This window comes from Miscanthus floridulus, chromosome 8 (genome assembly GCF_019320115.1).
Source record: "Miscanthus floridulus cultivar M001 chromosome 8, ASM1932011v1, whole genome shotgun sequence".
Classification (NCBI taxonomy): domain Eukaryota; kingdom Viridiplantae; phylum Streptophyta; class Magnoliopsida; order Poales; family Poaceae; genus Miscanthus; species Miscanthus floridulus.
Window position 1 is genome coordinate 94,677,583 of NC_089587.1, and position 22,357 is coordinate 94,699,939.

The window sequence follows — 22,357 nt, forward strand, 5'->3', positions numbered from 1 at the left end:
AAAGCTAATCGTAAGGTTATCTTCACAAATTCAGTAACAATTTCAAGATGTTTAAGTATGTCACACCTGAACAGCTAAAGAAGCAAGGTTTATTCGACCCGTTGACAGTCTTACCCACAGTTAACATTAGGAAGGCAATGACACTTGAAAAAACTATATCATAACAATTGTATGGAAGGATCAGGAACCAGTCCACATGTCTATACTTTCATGTACAACATTTCCTTTCCAAGCAGGATGTGCATGGCTCTTATTCTAAAGCTAAGAGTTAAAGTCGAACACTGTACTATCAGAAAAAGAGTAACAAACTATTCCTCTCTTTCATGTTTCACTTTATTTTGCTTATATTATGAATGGCTTGCCAAACTATATACAGGGACTGATTTCAATCCCAGTGGTTCCTAACAAATTGCTAACTACTATCATAGAAGGCTGGAATTCCCTCACAGAAGCTTATAATACCATTGGAACAAGAAAAATCCTGTGATGCATATCAGGTATGCATCCTTGATTTGCTTTCCAGGCTATTCTGTTGATGCAGATTCGGAGGACCCAGACAGTGAAAAAAATATTGAATGAAGGAATTTGTGAATACTCGTCAAATATGCATCATTGAGTTGTTTCCCAGCATTCTTTTGCTATTGATGCAGACCTGGAGGTGCCAACTACTAAAAAAATCCATTGGCAACTGCCAAGCGTGTACTGACACAGCTGGTTCATGATCAACTACTCTGGTCCAAAATAGCAGTCCTGTATTGACAACCGGTCAAAAGCATCAAAATTTGCCTTCAAACCGACGAACTGACTTCCAAGCTGTGCGCACGGAGCATCTGGCCATCTGCACCCTTCTCTTGTGCGGAAGGGGCAGAGTGATTCGCAAAAATGGTCCCCCGGTGCATCCGAGACCAGGCTGTCTTCAATTGCAGAGATTGATACAGAGAAGTCGCCGTTTTCATCTTGCTGAGCTCTACCATCTGCGCCTCTTCGTAATGAACACGACAACACTTCAGTTCTGTCCTCGTCTTCGCTTGTCGAAAATTTAATTGTGCATCCTATAGATTCTATCACCTTCTTAATGGCAGCATTCTCCCTTTGGGCACTTTGAGCTGTGGCTAAAGCTGTACTACTAGCACGTTTCTCCCTTTGCAAGTTTTGTTTCATAGATTCCAATTTCAATTTGATATCTTTTGCCCTCCACTCAGCAATATCCTTTGCCTGTCGATTCCATGGTAAAAAGAAAAATTATAAGGCATATCTGATGCACATAGGCCATTTGAACTGAATGTTATAATAGTTCTCTCCTATATTAGTTAAGCTTCAACCAAGAATTTGTTTTGTCCTTCTGTCTTGTTTAATAGAAGTTTCCAAACAACTATCAAATTGAACAAATAATATGGCCTTGTGTACCACAATAAAATGGTCACGAAAAATTAAATAAAATGCAATGCTATAGATAATACCTTCATTGCATCTGCATATTTTTTATTCATAGCATGCCACTGGGATTCAAGATCACCACCTTGTGACTCAATGGGGCATGTCCACCTCAAATAAAACTGGGGCCAGAGTGTTGGGGCAAGTGCTGCAGCAGGGGGCAATAGTGCACCATTATGCTTTATTGGGTCATAGAATGGATTGTAGTGCTCATGGAAGTTGCCGTCAGAAGCTCTTAGATTAGCCAAATATGACCACATGCAACGACAGGAGTTTGTGACACCAGATTGCTCCCTTTCCCGTTCACTTCCATTTCAAACCAAAAATTAGCTATGAGAATATTATACAATAAATGTAAATCGAGCTGTACAGGTGAAAAAAGAATTAAAAGCTATTTTATTTTTTTCTCGAACGACACAGGAGAACTGCGTCTCATTTCATTAAGAAGTAAAACAAGCTACAAAGGAGAGGTAAAGAAACCAATCCACACCAGAGACCACATTCCTCTCCCACCTTTTGCAACATCAACTGGATACTTGGGCTACCTCCCTCAAAAACACAAGAACTTCTATGTTTCCAAAGCTCCCAAGCTATTTTATCATTACCAAGAGATATGCACGTAAGGAACAAACGAACATCATGCTCTGGATATTGCGAACACAACTGGTAACAGTTAAATCTTGTGGGTCACACAATTTTAGAATGAAAAATGATGTCTTCTAAACTAGGATATAACACTATTGTTTGCCAAAATAGGACAAGCAATACCAAGCTCAAGAGAGCCACAGTTTTACCATTCAAATATATGTGAAACAACCCCCACCCAAATAGGCATCCAATAAAAATATATTGTTTCATAAGCCATGAGCTTGTGGTGGTGAGGCCATAAGGACAAAACATGCTGCTTATCAGTTTTCCCTAATCAAGTAAAGAACACATATATAATCATGGCATGATGGGAAACACTGGCACCAGAAAAGTAATTTGAAACGTGAACTCATGTCTCCTTACAGAGGATTGTCATGATTCAATAATTTTGCTATTTCAATTCCAAAGCGGATGTCAGGAAGAAACATTAGCTCAAATCACAAAAAAGGGTACAAACAAATGTATACCTATTGCACAAGAAGTTCCCAAAGCGACATGATAGCACACAATCCATAAAATCAACTAGGAATTTCTGCAAAAATATAATCAGTTTAAAGATTATGAGTATTCATGGAGACTTGTAGCTGACCCTTCTAATTGTGGAGGAAAAGAAGACTTACAGATGAGAACTGAAATGCAGATGGGTACAGACGTAACAACTGTGAGATACAATCAAGCCACTGAAAAATGATACACCGTATTATAAGCCATATTAAAAGACTCATGTAATTAAGAAAACATGGATACATCCAAAACAACTAACAATGCATGAACATAGTGACAATTGAAAAGGAGTACATTTATTCATAAGCACAGAACTTTGCCACTGAAAGCCAGTATTGATGTTGTTTTCTCCATTGGTAATCTTGTAGAGGATTAGTGATTAACATGCTGCTCGGTACTTACTGATGTACACCTAATTTCTTAAAAAAAACTTCTTAGGGCATGGTTTGTTCTGCAACCCAAACCTAAAGGTTGAGAAGCCTTCAAACATGCCTAATATGAACAATCCATACAGCAGAAAAGCATGTCTTCCAGGCAATGAAGTAACACAAGGTCACAAGTTGTAATCATTGAATCAGAAGTTCAGAATGACAAATCAGCTATCAACACATCAGAAGATACTATTCATCAAGATACAAAGATAACAATTATTAGAGTACTGAAGCAGATAAGGAAAAAAGAAAACAGCATTGAACCTACCTGTAACAATATCGGTGAAGAGTTGTTTGATGTCTGGGATTGAACTGAAGAATTAGAGGATGGTCCTGATGACCCTAAAGTGTTCCTACTCGGAGAACTGCTTAAATTTCCGAGAGAAGGTTGCCTTAGTAGCTCATACTGTGACCCCCCATTCTCAGCTACTGTTGGAACTCCCATTCTCTCTGCAAATGGATGACCAAATGCTAACCAATCCTTTTCAACAAGAGCCTAACCAGTGGTGAAGTGTGTTATCAGCAATAAGAAAGGCAATAAGCTGATGGCATTACTGAAGCATAAAATTAAGAGCCAGTTATCAAGTATCAAGCACGACTCAACAAGAATATGTAAAACATTCCAAGGCAGACTCATACAGTATGGAATGCAAGCACATTGCACATCGACACAAGAAAGAAGGGAAATAAACTCCAGCACTATTTTTCCATTTCGGTGACACACATAGACAATTAAATAACCATATGTTGAGTGGAACACTCCAAACAAACTAAAAGTTACCATAGAATCACAAATGTGAGAATTAATTATTTTGCTACCATGAGTCTACTGCAAAGTGTGTACCTGGAATCCACTGAAAGTTCGATAATAGGGATCAAGCAATAAACAAGCAAGTGCAACCAACTGGGTTGTACGGTCCCATCCATCACTGCAGAAATAAAGTAGCAAAAATAAAGCATTCAGATACTACAAAGACAAAGCAACAAAGCTATAGAGATCACACAGGATCCTCAGATGACACCCAAAGGATTATTCATATCAAAAATACACCAAAAGGATTGTCAGTTAATTGCAGGCTACATTCTGGTAGGGGCCAATGTTTGGAACACTATAGGTTCTACTGAACTTATATTTGGCATTATGAATTACCAGGATCTTTGAAATGCCTAACTAATAAACTACATTGCTTACAGAATCTAGAGTGCAAAAACAATCAAATAAAGTAAGCCATAGGGTTTTGGTTACACAGATTACTCTATGAACGTTAGGAGAAGGATCTACACTGTTTCACAGCCTTGTGGGGGTAACCATGCCACGCAGAGCACAGCCGTGGGGATAATCAAGCCACACAGAGTAATAATCTTACCTACCCATTCACATAGTCGCATGCCAGGTCAACCCACATAAGGAACAAAAATTAACCATTGTAATCCCCATGTGCCACAGTAAATAGATTAATGAGAATTAGAGACTGAGGGATCATCAAGATAAAAACCTGCAATGCACAAGAACTGACGCTGCTTCTTCTGAAATTTGTGCAGCAATCCATGAAGCACCAACCAGAATATTCTGGATATGGTTTAGCCATTCCCCCAGTGTTGAAGAAAATGATGTCATGCTATTTAGATTGCCTCCACCCCAGGTTGATCCACGGTTCCTCTGCCAAAGAAAAATAATTAAAAACATCAGTCTTGCTTTTTTCAGCTTCGTATTTGACGAGCTTGAGGCAGATGTTACATAGATTCAGAATTATCCATTGGTATGGGCATGTAAAGAAAATGATACCACATTCCCAGACAAAATTCATGTATGCATTCTGGGAATTGATGCCAACCTCAAAACAGCGTAAATTCTATCAGCAATGCAAACCATCAACTTACCCGATCTCCAACAACAGATACAGCTGAAGGGCTTCCATTTGATGAAATTGAGCCATGAGCATCCACATAGTCCCTAAGGCGAGAAAGACTATCTCTCATTGTGTGGATGTTTTGTATTCCTAAAAAAAGAACCTGGTCCCAGAACCAGTGGATTAAAGATAGAAAATATGTTCTTTTCTTGATGGAAGAAGAGTGGGGAAATTACTATAATGCAAAGCAATGGCACCTATATACTAGACAACTATCACATGTAACATTACCTCAGATCTGGGGTAGTTAGAAGATGATTCTGAGCCCCCTCCCTTTGCCCCATTTGCTAAAGCATTTGCTCTTGGCCGGGCATCAATTATGTACAATTTCCTGGTTTACATCAGCAGCATTTGCACTATTTAAAATTTTTATTATGGATATATATCCAAAAAAAAGTCAAAAGGTGATTCAGAGAGGGCATCAAAGAATAATGGCCTAATAATTCACTGGCATCTGCTCTGGTCACTAAGCTGTTGATTCCCTTTTGTTAAAGACAAAATGTAGGAAAACGAATTGTGCCACGCCATCTGCTATTGAAATAAACCCTCAGCTTCAGTTAATCCGAAATATACACATGCCTTAGCTCAGTATGTACTGTCTGAGGTAATTCTAAATTTTAATACTTAGTGCCATAAAAGAAGGGCAAGACAAGAGAAAAAAGATGGCCGCGTTAGCTATTCTGAAACTGAAAGTTCATCCCCGTTATAAACTAATCTATAATATCTATAAATTGAAATTGAAAGAGTGAATAGAAGGGGAAGAACCGAAGAAGTATAGAAAAACTATAGGATGCAATATAGCATGAAATGCATACTACAAATACCTTGGAGATCCTTTCTCATCGGTGGTTCTGCTGCTAAGAGCACAGACAAGCTTCTCATCCGCATTGCTGCAGACAATGTCCTAACATTAGACCAACCAAATTTAAGAAGAGACAGCAGGTGTTCCAGGCAAATTAGGTAGATACAAACTTACTTTCTAAAGTTCATCATCAACCCCACCATCGGCTGAGATGACCTCGCTAGAACAGCTCCAGACCCTATGATGTAAAGAGGTTCAGGTTTTTTTCCCCCACAACTCCTTTGTAACCATTAAAACATGAATGATTTATCCCCAACAACAGTGAGTTGGTAATATTAAATGTAGGTTTAACATGCATGATTTATCCCCACAACAGTAAGTCAGTCATATTAAATGTAGGTTTGGTTGAGAACATAAAAGGACCCCTAAGGTTTTTTAAGAAAATCCATGTAACAAAACACAACTCAGATTTCCTAAATCAGCTTGAATAATATACTAATACTGATCATCCTTTTTTGACATAGGGACCCTGCAAAATCCTCCACTAATTCAAGCTAGGAACAAGTTGACCTAGTAGGATTTTCTAGTTCAAAGTAGCTACTTTCTATCTTTTTAAACCGAAAGAACCTGGATATGGATGATATTGTATGCACACAAGGGCACCACAGAATTACAGAATTGCTGGTGGAACTGACTGCATCAGTACAATTCCAAGCTGCAACATGAAACGCTAATAATAGTGGTGATGGCTGCATCTGCGGCTAGAAAGAAAGCAATACTATCCTTGGTCATGGATACATGCCATTCTAGAAATAAAGGCACTATGCAGCTAAACTTTTGAAAATTTATCTATCTATCTATCTATATCATTCCATTTTTTCCTACAAGGAACACGAATATAATATGAGTATATTTGCCTCAAGAAGTAATTCTATAATAGCATTGATATTGATGGGTTTCATAAATATATTATGATGAAAATGAATGGTCCAAGTAACATTTGGGGGCCATGTCAATGTCCAAAACAATGTGTTCTGACCAGAGGGAATAACTAAATATTGTTATTCAGACGGTATTTCTCAGTGACGCTGACTAACTCTGGCAACTGACACATGAACATGGAAACTCAGCCTTTTACCAGTCTATGGGAGTAGGGACATTAAGATAACATACAGAAAAGGATATGTTCACTAAAGAAAAAGAAACGAAAAACCTTGAGGATACATACCAGGGTCACACCATGAAATAACAGGCAAGCGCTTCCCTGATCGAAATGTGGAGGCTTGAAATAAATCTTCATCACTAATGATAGTAGACAAATGGTAATATCAACTACTCATAGTTGTGTTTAAGAGAATAAAACTACCACATGTTATTGTTAAGAGCATGAAAGTACCTTATGCTTCTTGGTACAATGAGTTCAGAGGGGTAAGTTGAACACAATGAATAACTAGAATTAACTCTAGTTAGCCTCCACCATTCGTTACACAAAGAAACTTCCTCGAATCCCTGTAGGGGTAAACTTCTCCTAAAAAGACGAAAGTATTCCCTCAAGAGACGCCGCTTTGGCTCAGAATCATTCTTAATGGCGGATGGATCACAAGAAAATGCATATAGATCCCACAAATTAGCAGGTTTAGTGTATCTCCTCAAAGCATCAAACACTTCATTTTTCTGAAAAGACAAGCATCACAAGTTAAATCTAAGATATTCAGCATGCATGGAAAAATAATATGCTAAAAGAACAGAATTGAAATAAGGTACCTGCTTTGTTTTGGGAACAAAAGCGAACACGATGATTCTCATGTCTTTGCCTGGACAAAAGTAGATAATAAAACACAAAGATCATTACATAATCCTTTAACAAATATTGTAAATAGTTAATGTGATCATTAGAAGAAAAATGTGGACCCACAAACAAACTAATTCTAGTTATCATAATGAAAATCAGTACACAAACTTTAACAGAAATTGTAAAATGGAATTGATATTGCAATTAGGAGAAAAACCTGTAGATCTGCCAACAACAATACAAGCAAAGTAATTGTGAATGACATACAAGAAAAACACTTCACAAGAAAGTTCAAGCTAACAAGTTCTCTTTACTTTTTTAATCCTAATCTTTGACAAAAAAAAAGGACGGATGGATGTAAATTACAACATAATCAACAAAATGAACCCCTGACATCAGTAGTATCATTTCGAGAGACATCTTTTCATTTTTCACAAAAATCTACTAAAGTTAATTATAAGGCAGGGTTGAAGTTGGGCATATATGCTCAAAGGTGACTCAGTACAGACTACAAACTTACCAATGACTTGAAGAAGTTCACGGGGGCGGTTCTTATCAGAGAGGTGGGGCAAGGGTTGGAGCTTCACATCCTGCAATGGAACTGATCTAGTCAATCATTTAAAGAACAGTTTGCAATCGTGGTAAGCACAAGTTACACAACTATATAGTCCTGGGCTAATAAGGCAAACATGGAAAGGGTAAAGAAGCCCAACATATGTTACTTTAGACTTACGTCATTTAGCTTCTCAATTGTCATCAGTGGAATAGTACCCAGCTCTATGACACATTTTTTTGCTTGGCTCTGAAAATGGTCACATGATTAAAACAACAATGAGGGGAAGAGGGAGGAATCCCTGACTGCATAATCAGTATTCAGTATGACCAGTTGAACATAGAAAATGCAAGATGTGATCTATCGCATATCCATGCAGAAAGCAAATCAAGTCATTTTTGGGATTCCTGGTCAATGGAAAAGAGTTGATGGAGAAAAACATTTTGCTAAAAATGATTCTTACATGGTAAAATCATATTGTATTGAATGTGCAGGAAACATCAAAATCACTTAAATTATCATATAATGGTCATAGTAGAAGAATAGCATGACTGCTTACCACAAAGAGAAGCCGGAAATTTGTAACTGAAAGTGTACCAGCCTCACGGTTGTTTAGTAGAACAACTCCATGGCCCTAAGAAAGGATAGAGATAAAATTCAAGATGGGCATGCGCAAATAAAAAAAGTGAAACAAATCACCATAAGACCAGGTTTATGTTAGGAAAAATGCCGTATCTTACAAACTTGAGGCGTGGAAACAAGTCACTTTGTTTTCTTAAGTAAAAAAAGGTAACTTGGGTAACCCCAAACAGGGTATGACATGGCAAATCATCATGAATACGCAGTTATAGTGAGGTGAGCTGTTTGTCATTCTGAAACCCTAAACAGAAATTAAAATGTTCTATATATGCACTTGACATAGTCAAACTACATTTGACATTCAGATGTTCAATATTCCGGATGCTAAACAGTAAGCAGAAGTAGCAAGCATGTTGCACCTGATATCACGGCCAAAGAGTATCCGAAGAGCTTTTGAACACGCCGTTAATACTTATTTCCAGTATGTACCAGAAAGAGGCTCTCATAATGGTCTATCGAGTAAAAAATCGTACATTCACAAAAACCTTACTTAAATTGTTTTTGGCATATTTGCTGATATGAAGCATTTGTTTGTCAGTCTGTTGACAACCGGGCTAGTTGTTTTCAGTTTCATCCTGGGCAACGACATCCTCAGCTATACTTGCACCTTACTGGTAACATTGGAGGAGCCATTGATGATATATGAAACTTCTCACTTTCAAAATTCAAATCTGATTCAGGTATGCCATTGGTCTGTTAACTCCAAGAGAACCCTCACACTAGCCCCATTGAGGCTGCGTACAAGAAATCCATTGGACGCCTTGAATATGCTTTATTATTTATTTTTCTAAACTGCGACATAGTAGATTTCATCTTATATAGATCCACCGTTCCATAATAACATCTGCTAGTACGTGATAATATGATAGCATCTACACTTGTGAAGGATACATGAAAGGCATACAGATCAATAGTTGCAGAAACTAAGAGGTTCAATTTTGTTGCAATCAGACTAATTTGGCAATGGCAGGCGATTCCCAGCAATGGCCAATGTGCATCATCAGTTAACCCAAGGGTAAGACAACCCACACGATTGCCCTTACACAGCAGCCATCAAAGCATGAAAAGCTTGTGGGAATCGGGGATTAGGTGGGGTCAAAAATTGAGGTTACCTGCGCGAGCACCTCCTCGTCCTCGAGCAGGAAGTCGTCCATGCTCTCCTTGACGGCCTGACCCGACCTCCGCGGCCTCGGATCCTTGAAAGCGAGAGAGACGGTAGCACGCATCAGTACGGAAATCGCAAACACGAGCCAGCAGCTAACCCTAGCGGGGAGCTCCAGCACGGGCCCAGCCCACGCGTGCTGGGCTGCGGGGAGGGGGAGGGCCTGGTGCGCGCTCGTGGCGGTGGCCCCGTGCGACCGTGCCCCTAGTCTCGTGCCTACCACCCACCTAGCGAACCGAATTCCGAGCCCTCCCCCAGCCACACGAGCTGGACGCGTAGAGAGGCGCACGGACACGCGCGCGCAAGGGCCGGGAGGACAAGCGGCGGGGGTTGCGCGCGCGCGCGCGAGCGAGCGAGCGAGCGGAGGCAGCGGCAGCCGCGGGGGAGGGGAGGGGAGGCGGGCGTACCTCGATTTGGTTCCAGTCGATGGCGTCCCAGCTGCCGGAGCCATCCATCTCCGGCGAGCCGCGGCGGTGGCAGCGTGGGGGGGTCCGTGCGCTTGTGCGTGTGCTTCCCACGGCGTCGCGTGGTCGCGGCGAGAGGGAGAGCGAGAGCCGAGAGCGGTGGGGGAAGATTAAAAGAAGGAAAGAAATGTGTTCGCTTGCCTTGTTCTGGTCTGTCCGTGTCCGTTGTTCGTCGGGTTGGCTTGGCTTGGCTTGCTGCGGAGGCGACCTGACCGTGCCCGACGCGCCCAGGGCCTGGCTGGTTGTCGGGGTAGCGTGACGGGGTCGGGAGTTTGGTTCCAAACATCTTGATCTAGTGCGTTGCTACAAGTTTTCGGTTTCCTCGTCCGTTTCCGTACGCACGACAACTTCTGTTTTGACTCGGCGCTGAGCGCTCGTTCGAATTCAAAACTCTGTTTGTTTGTTGGAGTCTGATCAATCGTCGTCGCGTGACACGAATTTACTGCTCCCTCCGTTCGCGTGACACGAATTTACTGCTCCCTCCGTTGAATTCAAAACTATGTTTGTTTGTTGGTGTCTGCTCCCTCTCTATTATTCTCATTTCTTAAGAGGTCAAATATGTTTTTAACTTTGATCAAATATGTATAAGAAAATATTACTATTTATGGTACATAATTAGTATCGTTAGATAAATCATTGAGTGTATTTTTATAATGAACTTCTTGAGATATATAAATAGTGCTAATATTTTCTACAAACCATCCATTGAATAAAATATTGCCTTCATTAGATAAATCGTGAATTGTACTTATTGCCTCCCCGTCCATGCCATCCATTGAATAAAAATTTACATAGTTAAAGGAGGCACTACACTGAACACGACCTATAAATCGTACCATAGAAATCTAGTATGATACATTCAAAGAATTGACGATGGACGGTTTTAAATTTACTACAGAAGCCGCATAATTTACTACCATTCTCATTATTGTTTCCCACTAGGGATGAACAAGAATTTTACCCAAAAGCAATAAAATTACAAAAGTTTAACGATCCAAGTGTGATACTCCATCGAGTTAACAACCTGCTAGATTGAACTTAACACGCAGGGTTCAGTCGATAGGCAACCAAGCACTACCAAAACCCAACAAAGACAGCACAAATGACGATCAAGTTTAACACTACTTGCTGTCAAAGTATCAAGGATAACTTTATTACAAGCCCAGATCGGCTATTATAGCGCACAAACTAGAACCAAACTACTCGCCTTCAAGACACCCTCAAAGTAAGCTTCTACTTAGATGATGGCGAGTCTGTTGTTTCCATCTCCCTTCCGACCTTGCCGATGGAAATGCAGGGCCACTGACTTCATGATCTCTCCGCTGTGCTCCACCTTGGAAGAGACCACATACTTCTAGAGTCTTGCCCAATATGTTAACAAGTAGCAAATTAAACATATGATCTTTATGGGGGATTTTACTCCCTTTCCATCAAAACAGATCGAGTTCCTTGTCATCCATATGGCCCAACAAAATGCAACCAAACCAACACCATACACATGTTTGCCATTTGGTAGGCACCACTTGATCCATGGCAAAAAATGTATGAAAGAAGCGGGTCTGGCAGCCACTCCAAAAGAGAAAGCAAGAATGCTCCACACATATAGTTACTTACAAGAGGGCATTCAAATTACTTCTGGCTAGGTTATCTACCCTTTCTTTAGAAAGCATAAAAAATCTTAATTTTCGAAGGTAATCTTGTACACAAAAAATTATTGTATCAACTAACATTATTGACTAGGACATGATATAAAGACTTTATTGTGAAGATACCATTTTCATTCGCGGGACAAGTTATTTAGTCACTACCAACTTGTAAGGCTGCATTCGCAATGCATGCAAGCAGACTATGTCGGTCCTGTATTTTATTTTCACCCAAAACTCGTATAAAAATACATTTAGCAGGTTTTGTCATAAGGACATCGGCATTGTAGCATGTTTCTTGTGAACAGTTTTGTACAATTTGGGTATTGTGAACATAGTAAGTATCAATCTAACCAAATATCTCTCCACAATCTAATTTTCGAGCCATCTTTCAAATTAAATTTTGCAGTATAAATTGGTCTTTCACTCCGATGGAACCCATCTACAATCACTTGGGACGATGTACCTCACTTTGTTGAGGATTTGGTTCTGCTGAGTCCGATGAGTAATGAAGTTTGTGTTTCAAAAAAAAATCTCCGCCTTTTTACCTACATCATACATCGTCTTGTTTTTTTATATATTTATTTCTCAATCATTTTTTGTCGAACTCCGTCTCCATTACTAAGGTTGAAAGAGCACTTAGACAAGAGATATTTGTGTTGTAAATCCAGATTTTTTATAGCTAATCTAAACCTCTTGATCCAGTTGGCAAGCGATAGTCTAACTTGCCTATATTTTACTTCAAAAAAAAAGAACGTCGTCATCAGGGGGGCTAGAATGCTGGGTTAGCACGAAGATTGGGTACGCTGCATTTTCTACGGATCGGAATACATCTCGATTGTTTACCTTAAGCTGTTGACTTCTGACAAATCAACTTCTTGTTTTGCCACAAACTTAAAGTACTGTACTCTTTTTCCAAAACTTAAATAATCGAGATGCACTCTTGCATGCGACATACGAGCCAGGTGTCTTCTATTGATGACAAATAGAAAGGCATGCAGTACTATATTTTTGGATATCCGAAGATGCACTGCAGTAGGACAATAAAATAATGTCATAAATAAAGAGTATTTATATATGAAAAGAGCTGATAGAGAAAAAAAAATGCAAACGACCACGATGGGACTCGAACCCACAATCTCCCGCTCCGGAGGCGAGCGCCTTATCCATTAGGCCACGCGGTCTGACATGTAAGGCAGTGGGTAAACTGTTTTGTTATATTATATTTTCATTGCTAATGTCTTTGTCATAATGAGATGAATTGATGATGTCCTAATTACTAAACCAGCTGGAGCACAGTTCTGTTAATCGACCTTCATTCTCCGTTCGAAAGGGCTAGGTACAGTTAAAGGCCCATACCAATTAGGCTGTCAACTAGTCCGCTGATCCACAACGAGGCCTGTTAGAAAAAGGGGAGAAAACGGAAGGAAAAAGTTCATATTATCTCTGTCGACACAGAATTTCGTCGTGTGCCGAGGATACACATAGCAAGTTGGAAGGGTCCGTTCGATGGAGCAGATCCGCCTAGCTTCAGTGTAGGGGTGGTCGATCCTGCGCAATCCCCTGAAGCGTGCCAGTCAATTTGACCCTACAATTGACAAGAAGAGAAAGTTCATCAGTAGTTAAGGGCGGAACTTGCCGGTGCTGCCGACAGTCCCGAATGTACGACTGTGAGAGCTGATATGAAAGGAAATCGGCTAAATAGCCGATTCCAGTATATTCATGAGAATAAGTCAGTTAGAGCTCATGGGGTCGTATGAGGAGAATCGGTTATCATTCAGGATAAACATCATTTAAACGAATATTAATCAATGGCAATAAGATATCAATGATGATCGGTCCATACTGAGCCAATGATTACGAGTAACCGAACTCCTTTTTATATAAAGAAACAATCCAACATCACTTAATCATTTAATAAAGATAAATCTAATGAACATGTTAGATCTCATCTATCGCTATGACTAGTGGGGCATGAGGCAGAATCATGCAGGCCATAGAAACAACAATAGACTCGACGACCCTAACTCATTACTAATATCAGTGGGGCATAAGGCAGAATCATGCAGGCCGTAATACAATAACAAGATCATGGGGCTAACACATCTTTCAACTTATCTCTACTTCAACAATCTCGTGATGTGAACTGTTCGTGGAAGCATTCGATATCGGCTAAACAGCCGATTCAGGCATAGCGCACAGTTAAGGTCATGTCTTCTCAGGAACGGGTCTATCAACCAACAATTCCCACTCCACGGTGCCAACAGTGGGGTGAGAGGCAGAATCCCACAGGCCATGATGACGGGCCATGAAACGGTTCTTGCTAACCGATAGATCTACTCAAGATCAAACATGCATTAACCGCACGCTATGCACGATTAAGATTGACGCAAAACAACCGATAAAAACATAACTCATCGCTTAAGATGTAGATTATATCAGTTTTAGATCAGCAAACGATGAGTTAAACAAGATATAAGGTCGATCCAGATCAATCTCAATTAGGCATAGTGATATTATTGTAATTAGATAAACAATAAAAGCAATAAGCAATATCGGTAACTTAATGAATCTACCAAAGACTGTCACTCTAAGATAGAGCCGATAACTTGACCTTGATCAAATTCAAACAGTGGGGTGTGAGGCAGAATCACACAGGCCATACTTGAATTAGACAAGAGTCGATAACTAGCTTATACCAGAGCCACAGTGGGGGTCGACCGGATCGATGCAGCCATACGAACAGAGGTATAAACCATGACGGTACTTACAACAAGCAGTGGAGGTCGACCGGATCGATGCAGCCGTACTTACCGAAGAACTCGCCGAGATCTACTCTACTCCTACTCCTAAGGGGTGGCCGGAGCCGAAAAAAGTAATTGACTTGTATTTGATTGATTGGTTGATTTTTACAATAGCCGGGGTTTGATATTTATACCCGGAGCCTAAACATGAATCATACTCGAGCATGATTTGTTACAACCTTTGGCATAAAATGAAAACATTCCTAATTTAAGATAACTTGAACTCTAATATTTCCCTTTTTGTAGAGTCCAACACGTTTTCGTCCTGGCGTCGAGCGTAGCCTCTGTCGTTGTTATCTGCTGGCGCTGTCCGAAGAAAGCTGATTCCTAGATTTTGCATCTGAATCAATTGTTTCTGATCCGCCCGCAACTGATCCCTTGATGATACGATCCTGGAAGCTTCTGGGTCCTTGTGACTCTCCTTCCAAATTTTGGTGTAAACAACCTCCCTCAACTTTCGCAAAAGTCTATTTTTCCTCCCTAAACTTCAAAATCGGGCAAATCATCTCCCTCAACTTTTAAAACTATTCATCTTACATCCCTGACCCGGTTATAAGCGGTTTTGAATGCGGTTTTGTTTTTTTCTTTTTTATTTGTTTCATTTAAATCTTTGAAAAATCATAGTAATATTGGTTTTCGTTTTAGTCATATTCATCAGATTAGGATGTATTGCATAGGAATAGAATAGGTGTTTGGGATTTACATGAGAGGCAGAGAGAAGGGGAGTGAGATGTAGCAAACCATCGAAAGCCGTAGTGGTCGAAGCTCCGGCCGAGGTCTCGTTGACGGACACCATCTGCGCGTCGGCAGCGACATTCGGTGGAGAGAGAGGAGTCGGTGCTGTGGTGTCCTCGACGGTGGCGTGTGCGTCGGGGTGGCGTTGCCGGCGTCGGTGGTGCTTCCCGTCGCTGGCAGCGCCCCTTCTCAAGATCAGGTTTAGGGTTAGGATGTCGGTGGGGTGACTGGCGGCGCGGTGAACCTCGTACCGCGAGCCCCGGTGAAAGCTCTAGTTTGGTTTTGGTGAATTGATGAAACCCTAAGTGCTAACCTAGTTTATCAAGTGATCATGACATAGGTAGCACACTTCAAGTAGAAGAAGCTAATGAAGATCATAGCATGACAATGGTGATGGCATGGCGATGATCAAGGGCTTAAACTTGAAATGAAGAAAGAGAAAAACAAAAAGCTCAAGGCAAAGGTATAAACCATAGGAGCTATTTTGTTTTGGTGATCAAGACACTTAGAGAGTGTGATCACATTTAGGTTTGATAGCCATACTATTAAGAGGGGTGAAACTCGTATCGGAATGCGGTTATCAAAGTGCCACTAGATGCTCTAACTCATTGCATATGCATTTAAGATCTAGTGGAGTGCTAACACCCTTGATAATATTTGTGAAAATATGCTAACACATGTGCACAAGGTGTATGCAGGGTTGAGATGGGTTTGGGTCCCTCTCGGATTCGGTGCTTTCGGGAAAATGAAATACCTATTTTCTATTGCGCCGGATGCAAATTCTTAGTGGTTGGCACATTGGAGCAAGGGTGAAGAAGTTAGAGGAGAAAGGGATTCGGTCTCACTGTTTAACAGTGATCGGACGCTGAGTCCAAAACAACCGGACGCTGAAGTAGTGCGTCCGGTCAGGCTGTCGGTCGGCACAGTGCTTAGGGTTAAGCACCGGACGTTGGGCTGCGTCCGGTCGAGTTGACCGGACGCGTCCGGTCATGCTCGGGAGCTTACTGTAAACGACCGGACGCAGGGGCTTCAGCGTCCGGTCAGTTCGAAGAAGCAGCGTCCGGTCGAGGCTGATGACCATTGAGTCTGGACACATGGCTGACATTGAGTGACCGGACACTGAGGGCCAGCGTCCGGTCAGAACGCGTTTTGCCCAGTGAAGGGGTATAATGGCTCTATTTTATTGAGGCTCTATTTATAGCCCCATGGCTGGCTCAAGCTCACACTCTTGGCCATTTCTATTGACATAGCATACTTGTGAGCTTAGCCAAAGCCCTCCCACTCATCTAGATCATTGATTCATCATCATAGTGAGATTGGGAGTGAATCCAAGTGCATTGCTTGAGTGATTGCATCTAGAGGCACTTGGTGATTGTGTTTCGCTGCGGATTTCTCTTGTTACTCTTGGTGGTTGCCGCCACCTAGACGGCTTGGAGCAGCGAGGATCGTTGAGCGGAGATGGTGATTGGCTCCGGCTCCGATCGTGGTGATTGTGAGGGGTTCTTGACCTTTCCCCGGCGCAGCGCCAAAAGGTACTCTAGTAAATTGCTTGTGGCTTGTGTGATCCTCATCTTGTGTTGGTTGTGCGGCACCCTATTGAGGGTTTGGCAAGTGATGCCAATCAGCGCGTGAATCTCCAAGTGAGTGAATCGCCACAACGAGGACTAGCTTGCCGGCAAGCAAGTGAACCTCGGTAAAAATCATTGTGTTCATCATTTGATTCCGAGGTGATTGGTCTACATTGGTATTCATCATTGTGATCGATTGGTTCCTACCACTACACGGCGGTATAACTCTCTTGCTCACTCTTACATTACCGCAAACTAGTTATCAAGCTCTTTAGTGTAGTTAGTTGTGAGAGCTTATTTGTTTGATTAGTGTTGCCCTTTAGTTAGTCTTTGAGAGCACACTAATTTAGCTAAGTGTCATAGCTATTGTGTGGATATACACTATTCGAAATAGAATTGTGGTAGGTGGCTTGCATTTTAGTAGGCTAGCGCAACACTCGCTTCGCCGCATAATTGTCTAACATATTTTGTTAAGTGTTGTTGTAGAATTTTATTAGGCTATTCACCCCCCCTCTAGCCATTAGGACCTTTCACCCGGCCCCAACATTTCCTTTATAGCGCTGTGCGACGGGGGCCCACCAACCATGTAGGGTTGGGCGCCCCCGATCAGGGCGCGAGAACAAGGCCCAAAAGGCCATTGGGCCTAACTGGTGGGAGATCAAACCTAATATTCTCCCTCTTGATCTCTCATCTATTCTTCGTTCTTTAATTTTGTACTCAAAACTTTCAATTCATATTTTTCTTGTTTCCATCATATTTCATCATAGATTGGTGCATAGAACTATCCCATCATCACAGCAATTAGTGCCGCTAGACTAACAGCCATAATACACTTCTCTATTTTGAAATGTAAACTTTCTTTGGGCCCTTCGTATGTTCAGGAATCATAGGCTTTCCCTTAAACCCATGCCGGCTACGTATTCTCTGAACACGTTGGGTGGTAAGCCCTTTGTGAGCGGATCCGCGAGCATTTTCTCTATACTTATATGCTCAAGATTTATTATATGTTCCCAAACTTTATCTTTCACAACATAGTACTTTATGTCAATGTGTTTGGCAGCACCACTTGACCTATTGTTGTGAGCGTACTGTACCGCTGGATTATTATCACAATACAATCTCAGTGGTTCATTTATATCATCAATCACTTTCAATCCGGGTATGAATTTCTTCAGCCAATTCACCTGCCCCGTTGCCTCATAGCATGCTACAAACTCGGCATACATTGTTGAGGATGTAGTTACGGTTTGTTTGGAGCTTTTCTACGATATAGCCCCTCCTGCGAGAGTAAATACATATCCTGACGTGGATTTTCTTTCATCTCCCGCATAATCAGAATCTGAATACCCCTCTATCTGCAGGGAGTCAGATCTTCTATACGTAAGCATGAGGCCTTTCATACCCTACAAATAACGCAGGACTTTCTTCACTAATTTCCAATGTTCAATTCCTAGATTCTTTTGATATCTGTCAAGTAACCCGGTAACAAAAGCTAAGTCAGGGCGTGTACACACTTGAGCATATTGTAAACTTCCAACAGCTGAAGCATACGGTACCGCTTTCATTCGGTCAATTTCATATTGGTTCTTGGGACACTGATGTTCCCCAAATCTATCGCCCTTGACTATAGGAGCAGGTGAAGGACTGCACGCATGCATACTAAATTTCTTCAGGACCTTTTCTATGTATGTCTTTTGCGATAATCCTAGAACCCCTTTTCTCCTGTCTCGGTGAATCTCTATTCCCAAAACAAACGAGGCCTCACCGAGATCTTTCATATCAAAGTTTGAGGACAAGAATTTCTTCGTTTCCATTAGTAGATTGATATCACTACTAGCAAGCAAGATATCATCCACATACAAAATTAGGAATATGTACTTTCCATTCTTGAACTTTGCATAAACGCAATTGTCCTCAACATTTTCTTCAAACCCAAAACCTTTTATCGTTCTATCAAACTTCAAATACCACTGTCTTGAAGCTTGCTTCAATCCGTAGATTGATTTCTTCAGGCGGCATCCCATATTTTCCTTTCCTTTTATGACAAAACCTTTCGGTTGTGCCATATAAACATTTTCTTCCAAATCTCCGTTTAGGAAAGCCGTCTTTATATCCATTTGATGTAACTCCAAATCATAGTGGGCTACAAGTGCCATTATAATTCTGAAGGAATCTTTACATAAGACTGGAGAAAACGTCTCATTATAATCAATCCCTTCTCTTTGCGTGAAGCCTTTCGCCACAAGTCGCGCTTTAAATCTTTCTATATTCCCTTGGGAGTCATATTTTATTTTGTAGACCCATTTACAGCCTACTGTTTTGGCTCCTTTAGGAATATTTTCTAAGTCCCAAACTTTATTGGTACTCATTGATTTCAATTCATCTTCCATGGCCTTAAGCCACTTTGATGAGTGGTCGCTTCTCATGGCTTCTTCAAATGAGGTGGGATCATCCCCCATCTGACATTCTTCTATTTCATAAACTTCATAGTCATCAGTAATAGCTGATCTTCTTATTCTTTGAGACCTTCTAGGTGCCTCCGGCACTTGTTCCACATTTGGCTGTTGTTGTTCTTCCTCATGTGCAACATTTGGTTCTATAGGTTCCTCAAGGATAGGTTCCTCAAGGACAGGTTCCTTATGTTCATTCATTGTCGCCATGGGAGAACTTGCAACAGGTGTTGGCACTACAGTGTCCTGCACTATCGGTGCAACAGCAGCAGGTAGCGTGAAGAATGGTTCTTCAACCATCGGAGTGGGTACATGTACCCGCTTCTCCTGTAGGCTTATTTCTCATGCTACCATGCTCCCCCTGATCATGTTATCCTCCAAGAACACAACGTGTCTTGTTTCTACAATCTTCGTATGTCTGTTAGGACAATAGAAGCGATATCCTTTCGATCTTTCTGGATAGCCAATAAAATGGCAACTGACTGTCTTGGAGTCTAACTTTCCTATGTTTGGGTTAAACACTTTTGCCTTAGCTGGACAGCCCCACACACGCAAATGGTTAAGTGAGGGTTCCCTTTCTGTCCATAATTCATACGGTGTTTTAGACACTGATTTACTTGGTACTCGATTAAGTATGTGAATGGCGGTTTTCAGTGCCTCCATCCATAAACTAATCGGTAATGTAGAGTAACTCATCATGCTTCTTACCATATCCATTAAGGTACGGTTACGTCTTTCAGCCACTCCATTATGTTGAGGCTCCCCCGGTGTGGAGTACTGAGCAACTATGCTATTTTCCTGTAGGAACCTTGCGAATGGTCTAGGAATTTGGCCATATGGGGTATGTCGCCCATAGTACTCTCTACCTCGGTCTGATCGTACTATCTTCATTTTCTTATTGTGCTGATTTTCAACTTCAGCTTTAAATATTTTGAATTTATCCAATGCTTCCGATCTTTCTTTAATTAGATAAATATTGCCATAACGAGAGTAGTCGTCTGTGAATGTTATAAACGAGTCATAACCATCCACACTTTTCACAGGAAAAGGACCACATATATCTGTATGGATTATTTCTAAAATTCCTGTGCTTCGTTTGGCATCTTTCTTAATTTTCTTGACATACTTTCCTTTGATGCAATCAATACATTGTTCTAAATCTGAAAATTCTAAGTGCGGGAGAATTGATTCCTTAACCAATCGTTCCATTCTCCCCCTCGAAATATGGCCCAAACGACAATGCCATAATTTCAAAGAGATAGTATCAATTCTCTTCCGTTTCTTAGTTACATCCGCAGATGGGGAATCATTCACATTCTCATCACATACATTGTTCGCATTCTCAGCAAGAGATAATAAATAAAGCTTGTCTTGTCGGAAGGCAAGACCAACACATTTATTATTAACAAGTATCTTACACTTGCCATCACCAAAATGGCAATCAATTCCATCATCATCAAGTTTCGAAACACTTATCAAATTTCTACGCAAAGAGGGAACATAAAGTACTTCTTTAAGTCTAAGTACAAAACCATTATTCAATTCTAAAGAAAAAACTCCAATGGCTTCAACATTGGCTTGCACTCCATTTGCAACTTTAATCGTTCTTTCTCCTCTTTGCAAGGTTCTCGTCCCACTTAACCCATGTAAGGAATTTGCAACATGAGTAGTTGCTCCTGAATCAACCCACCAAGTGGATTTATCATAACATAAATACAAGGATTCATCTACAAATGTAATAAATTCATCACCTTTCTTTAGCAGAGATTTCAGGAAGTCTGAACAATCCCTCTTGTAGTGTCCCTTCTTGAAGCAGTGCTTGCACTGATCTTTTTCAGCTCCACCATACTGTTGATTCTCAGAATCCTAGGGTTTCTTTCCCTGTGAACTAGAGGAAGAGGTCTTATCCCACTTAGGTTTCCCTTGTGGTTTAGAATTCTTGCCATTAAAGTTATTTCTTTTGTTATCCTTCACAAAATGAGCAGATTCACCTTGTGAGGACTTTATCCTCTCCTCTTCTTGAGCACACATTGAGATGAGTCTTTCTATGCCCCATCTTTCAGGCTGCATATTATAGTTCACAATGAAGGTGTCATATTCTTTTGGCAAAGAAGCAAAAATCAAATGAATCAGGAAATCCTCCTCCTTCAAATTCATTTCTTTTAGCTTAGATGTCGTAGTGTTCATCTTCAAGATGTGCTCTCTTATGCTACCACCAGTGAATTTCTCATTCACAAGCTTCTTAATCAGTGAACTTGCTGTGGTCTTGGTAGACCCAGTAAACTGACTCTTGATTTTCTCAAGATATTCTTTGGCAGTAGCACATTCAGGGATTGAGCCCCTTATCTGTTCTTCTATGGTGGCTTTGGCTACCAACAGACACTTGCGGTTGGAGAGAGTCCATTGCCTATGTTCAAGGTCATATTTCATTCTTATTTCAGCATGATCACGCTTTTGAGCAGCAAAATCAGTGTCAGATTTATTGTCACCTCTCACCGGGTCCTCTGGCCCAGTAGGACACGGTGAGGTGATGGCAAAATCGACCTCTCCCAACGCAAGTTCCAATTCATACTTCTCCCGCCACATACGGTGATTGGTTCCATTGAGTGTCGGGATGTTGGCAATGTTCACAATGCATTTGCCTCCTGAAATCACACCAGAGTAAATAAGAAACATTTATACATAAAATTTCATGCTTTAACTCAACGTTGGTCAAATTAAAACTTATAATTCATCCATGCAAACATTTTACATCACCGTTGGGCAGAAGTAAAATTAATGCACAATTTCTCATGGATCAAAAATTATAATATTGTTA

General features: G+C 40.9%; 1 protein-coding gene and 1 non-coding gene across 3 annotated transcripts; both read right to left on the reverse strand.

Moving 5' to 3' along the window:
* Positions 1 to 144: 144 nt before the first annotated feature.
* Positions 145 to 10,476, reverse strand: LOC136477017 (phosphatidylinositol-3-phosphatase myotubularin-1-like). 2 transcript variants are annotated; one of them, XM_066475022.1, is made up of 19 exons: positions 10,283 to 10,476; positions 9,826 to 9,909; positions 8,634 to 8,708; positions 8,255 to 8,323; positions 8,042 to 8,111; positions 7,494 to 7,543; positions 7,126 to 7,403; positions 6,958 to 7,031; positions 5,904 to 5,967; positions 5,752 to 5,817; positions 5,159 to 5,258; positions 4,899 to 5,030; positions 4,514 to 4,677; positions 3,862 to 3,946; positions 3,286 to 3,513; positions 2,703 to 2,762; positions 2,550 to 2,614; positions 1,461 to 1,740; positions 145 to 1,215 (listed from the first exon to the last, which is right to left on the reverse strand). In XM_066475022.1, exons 1-19 carry the CDS (start codon positions 10,328 to 10,330, stop codon positions 727 to 729), a joined length of 2,481 nt encoding a protein of 826 aa, XP_066331119.1. In that variant the 5' UTR covers positions 10,331 to 10,476; the 3' UTR covers positions 145 to 726. The 2 variants fall into 2 exon arrangements, with proteins under 2 accessions (XP_066331119.1, XP_066331120.1); XM_066475023.1 differs by lacking the exons at positions 145 to 1,215; positions 1,461 to 1,740; positions 2,550 to 2,614; positions 2,703 to 2,762 and adding an exon at positions 2,831 to 3,185 and having other exon boundaries at positions 10,283 to 10,469.
* A 2,617-nt stretch (positions 10,477 to 13,093) lies between these two features.
* TRNAR-CCG (transfer RNA arginine (anticodon CCG)) lies at positions 13,094 to 13,166 on the reverse strand. The gene has a single exon. It is a non-coding gene; the product is annotated as a tRNA-Arg (tRNA).
* Positions 13,167 to 22,357: the final 9,191 nt, after the last annotated feature.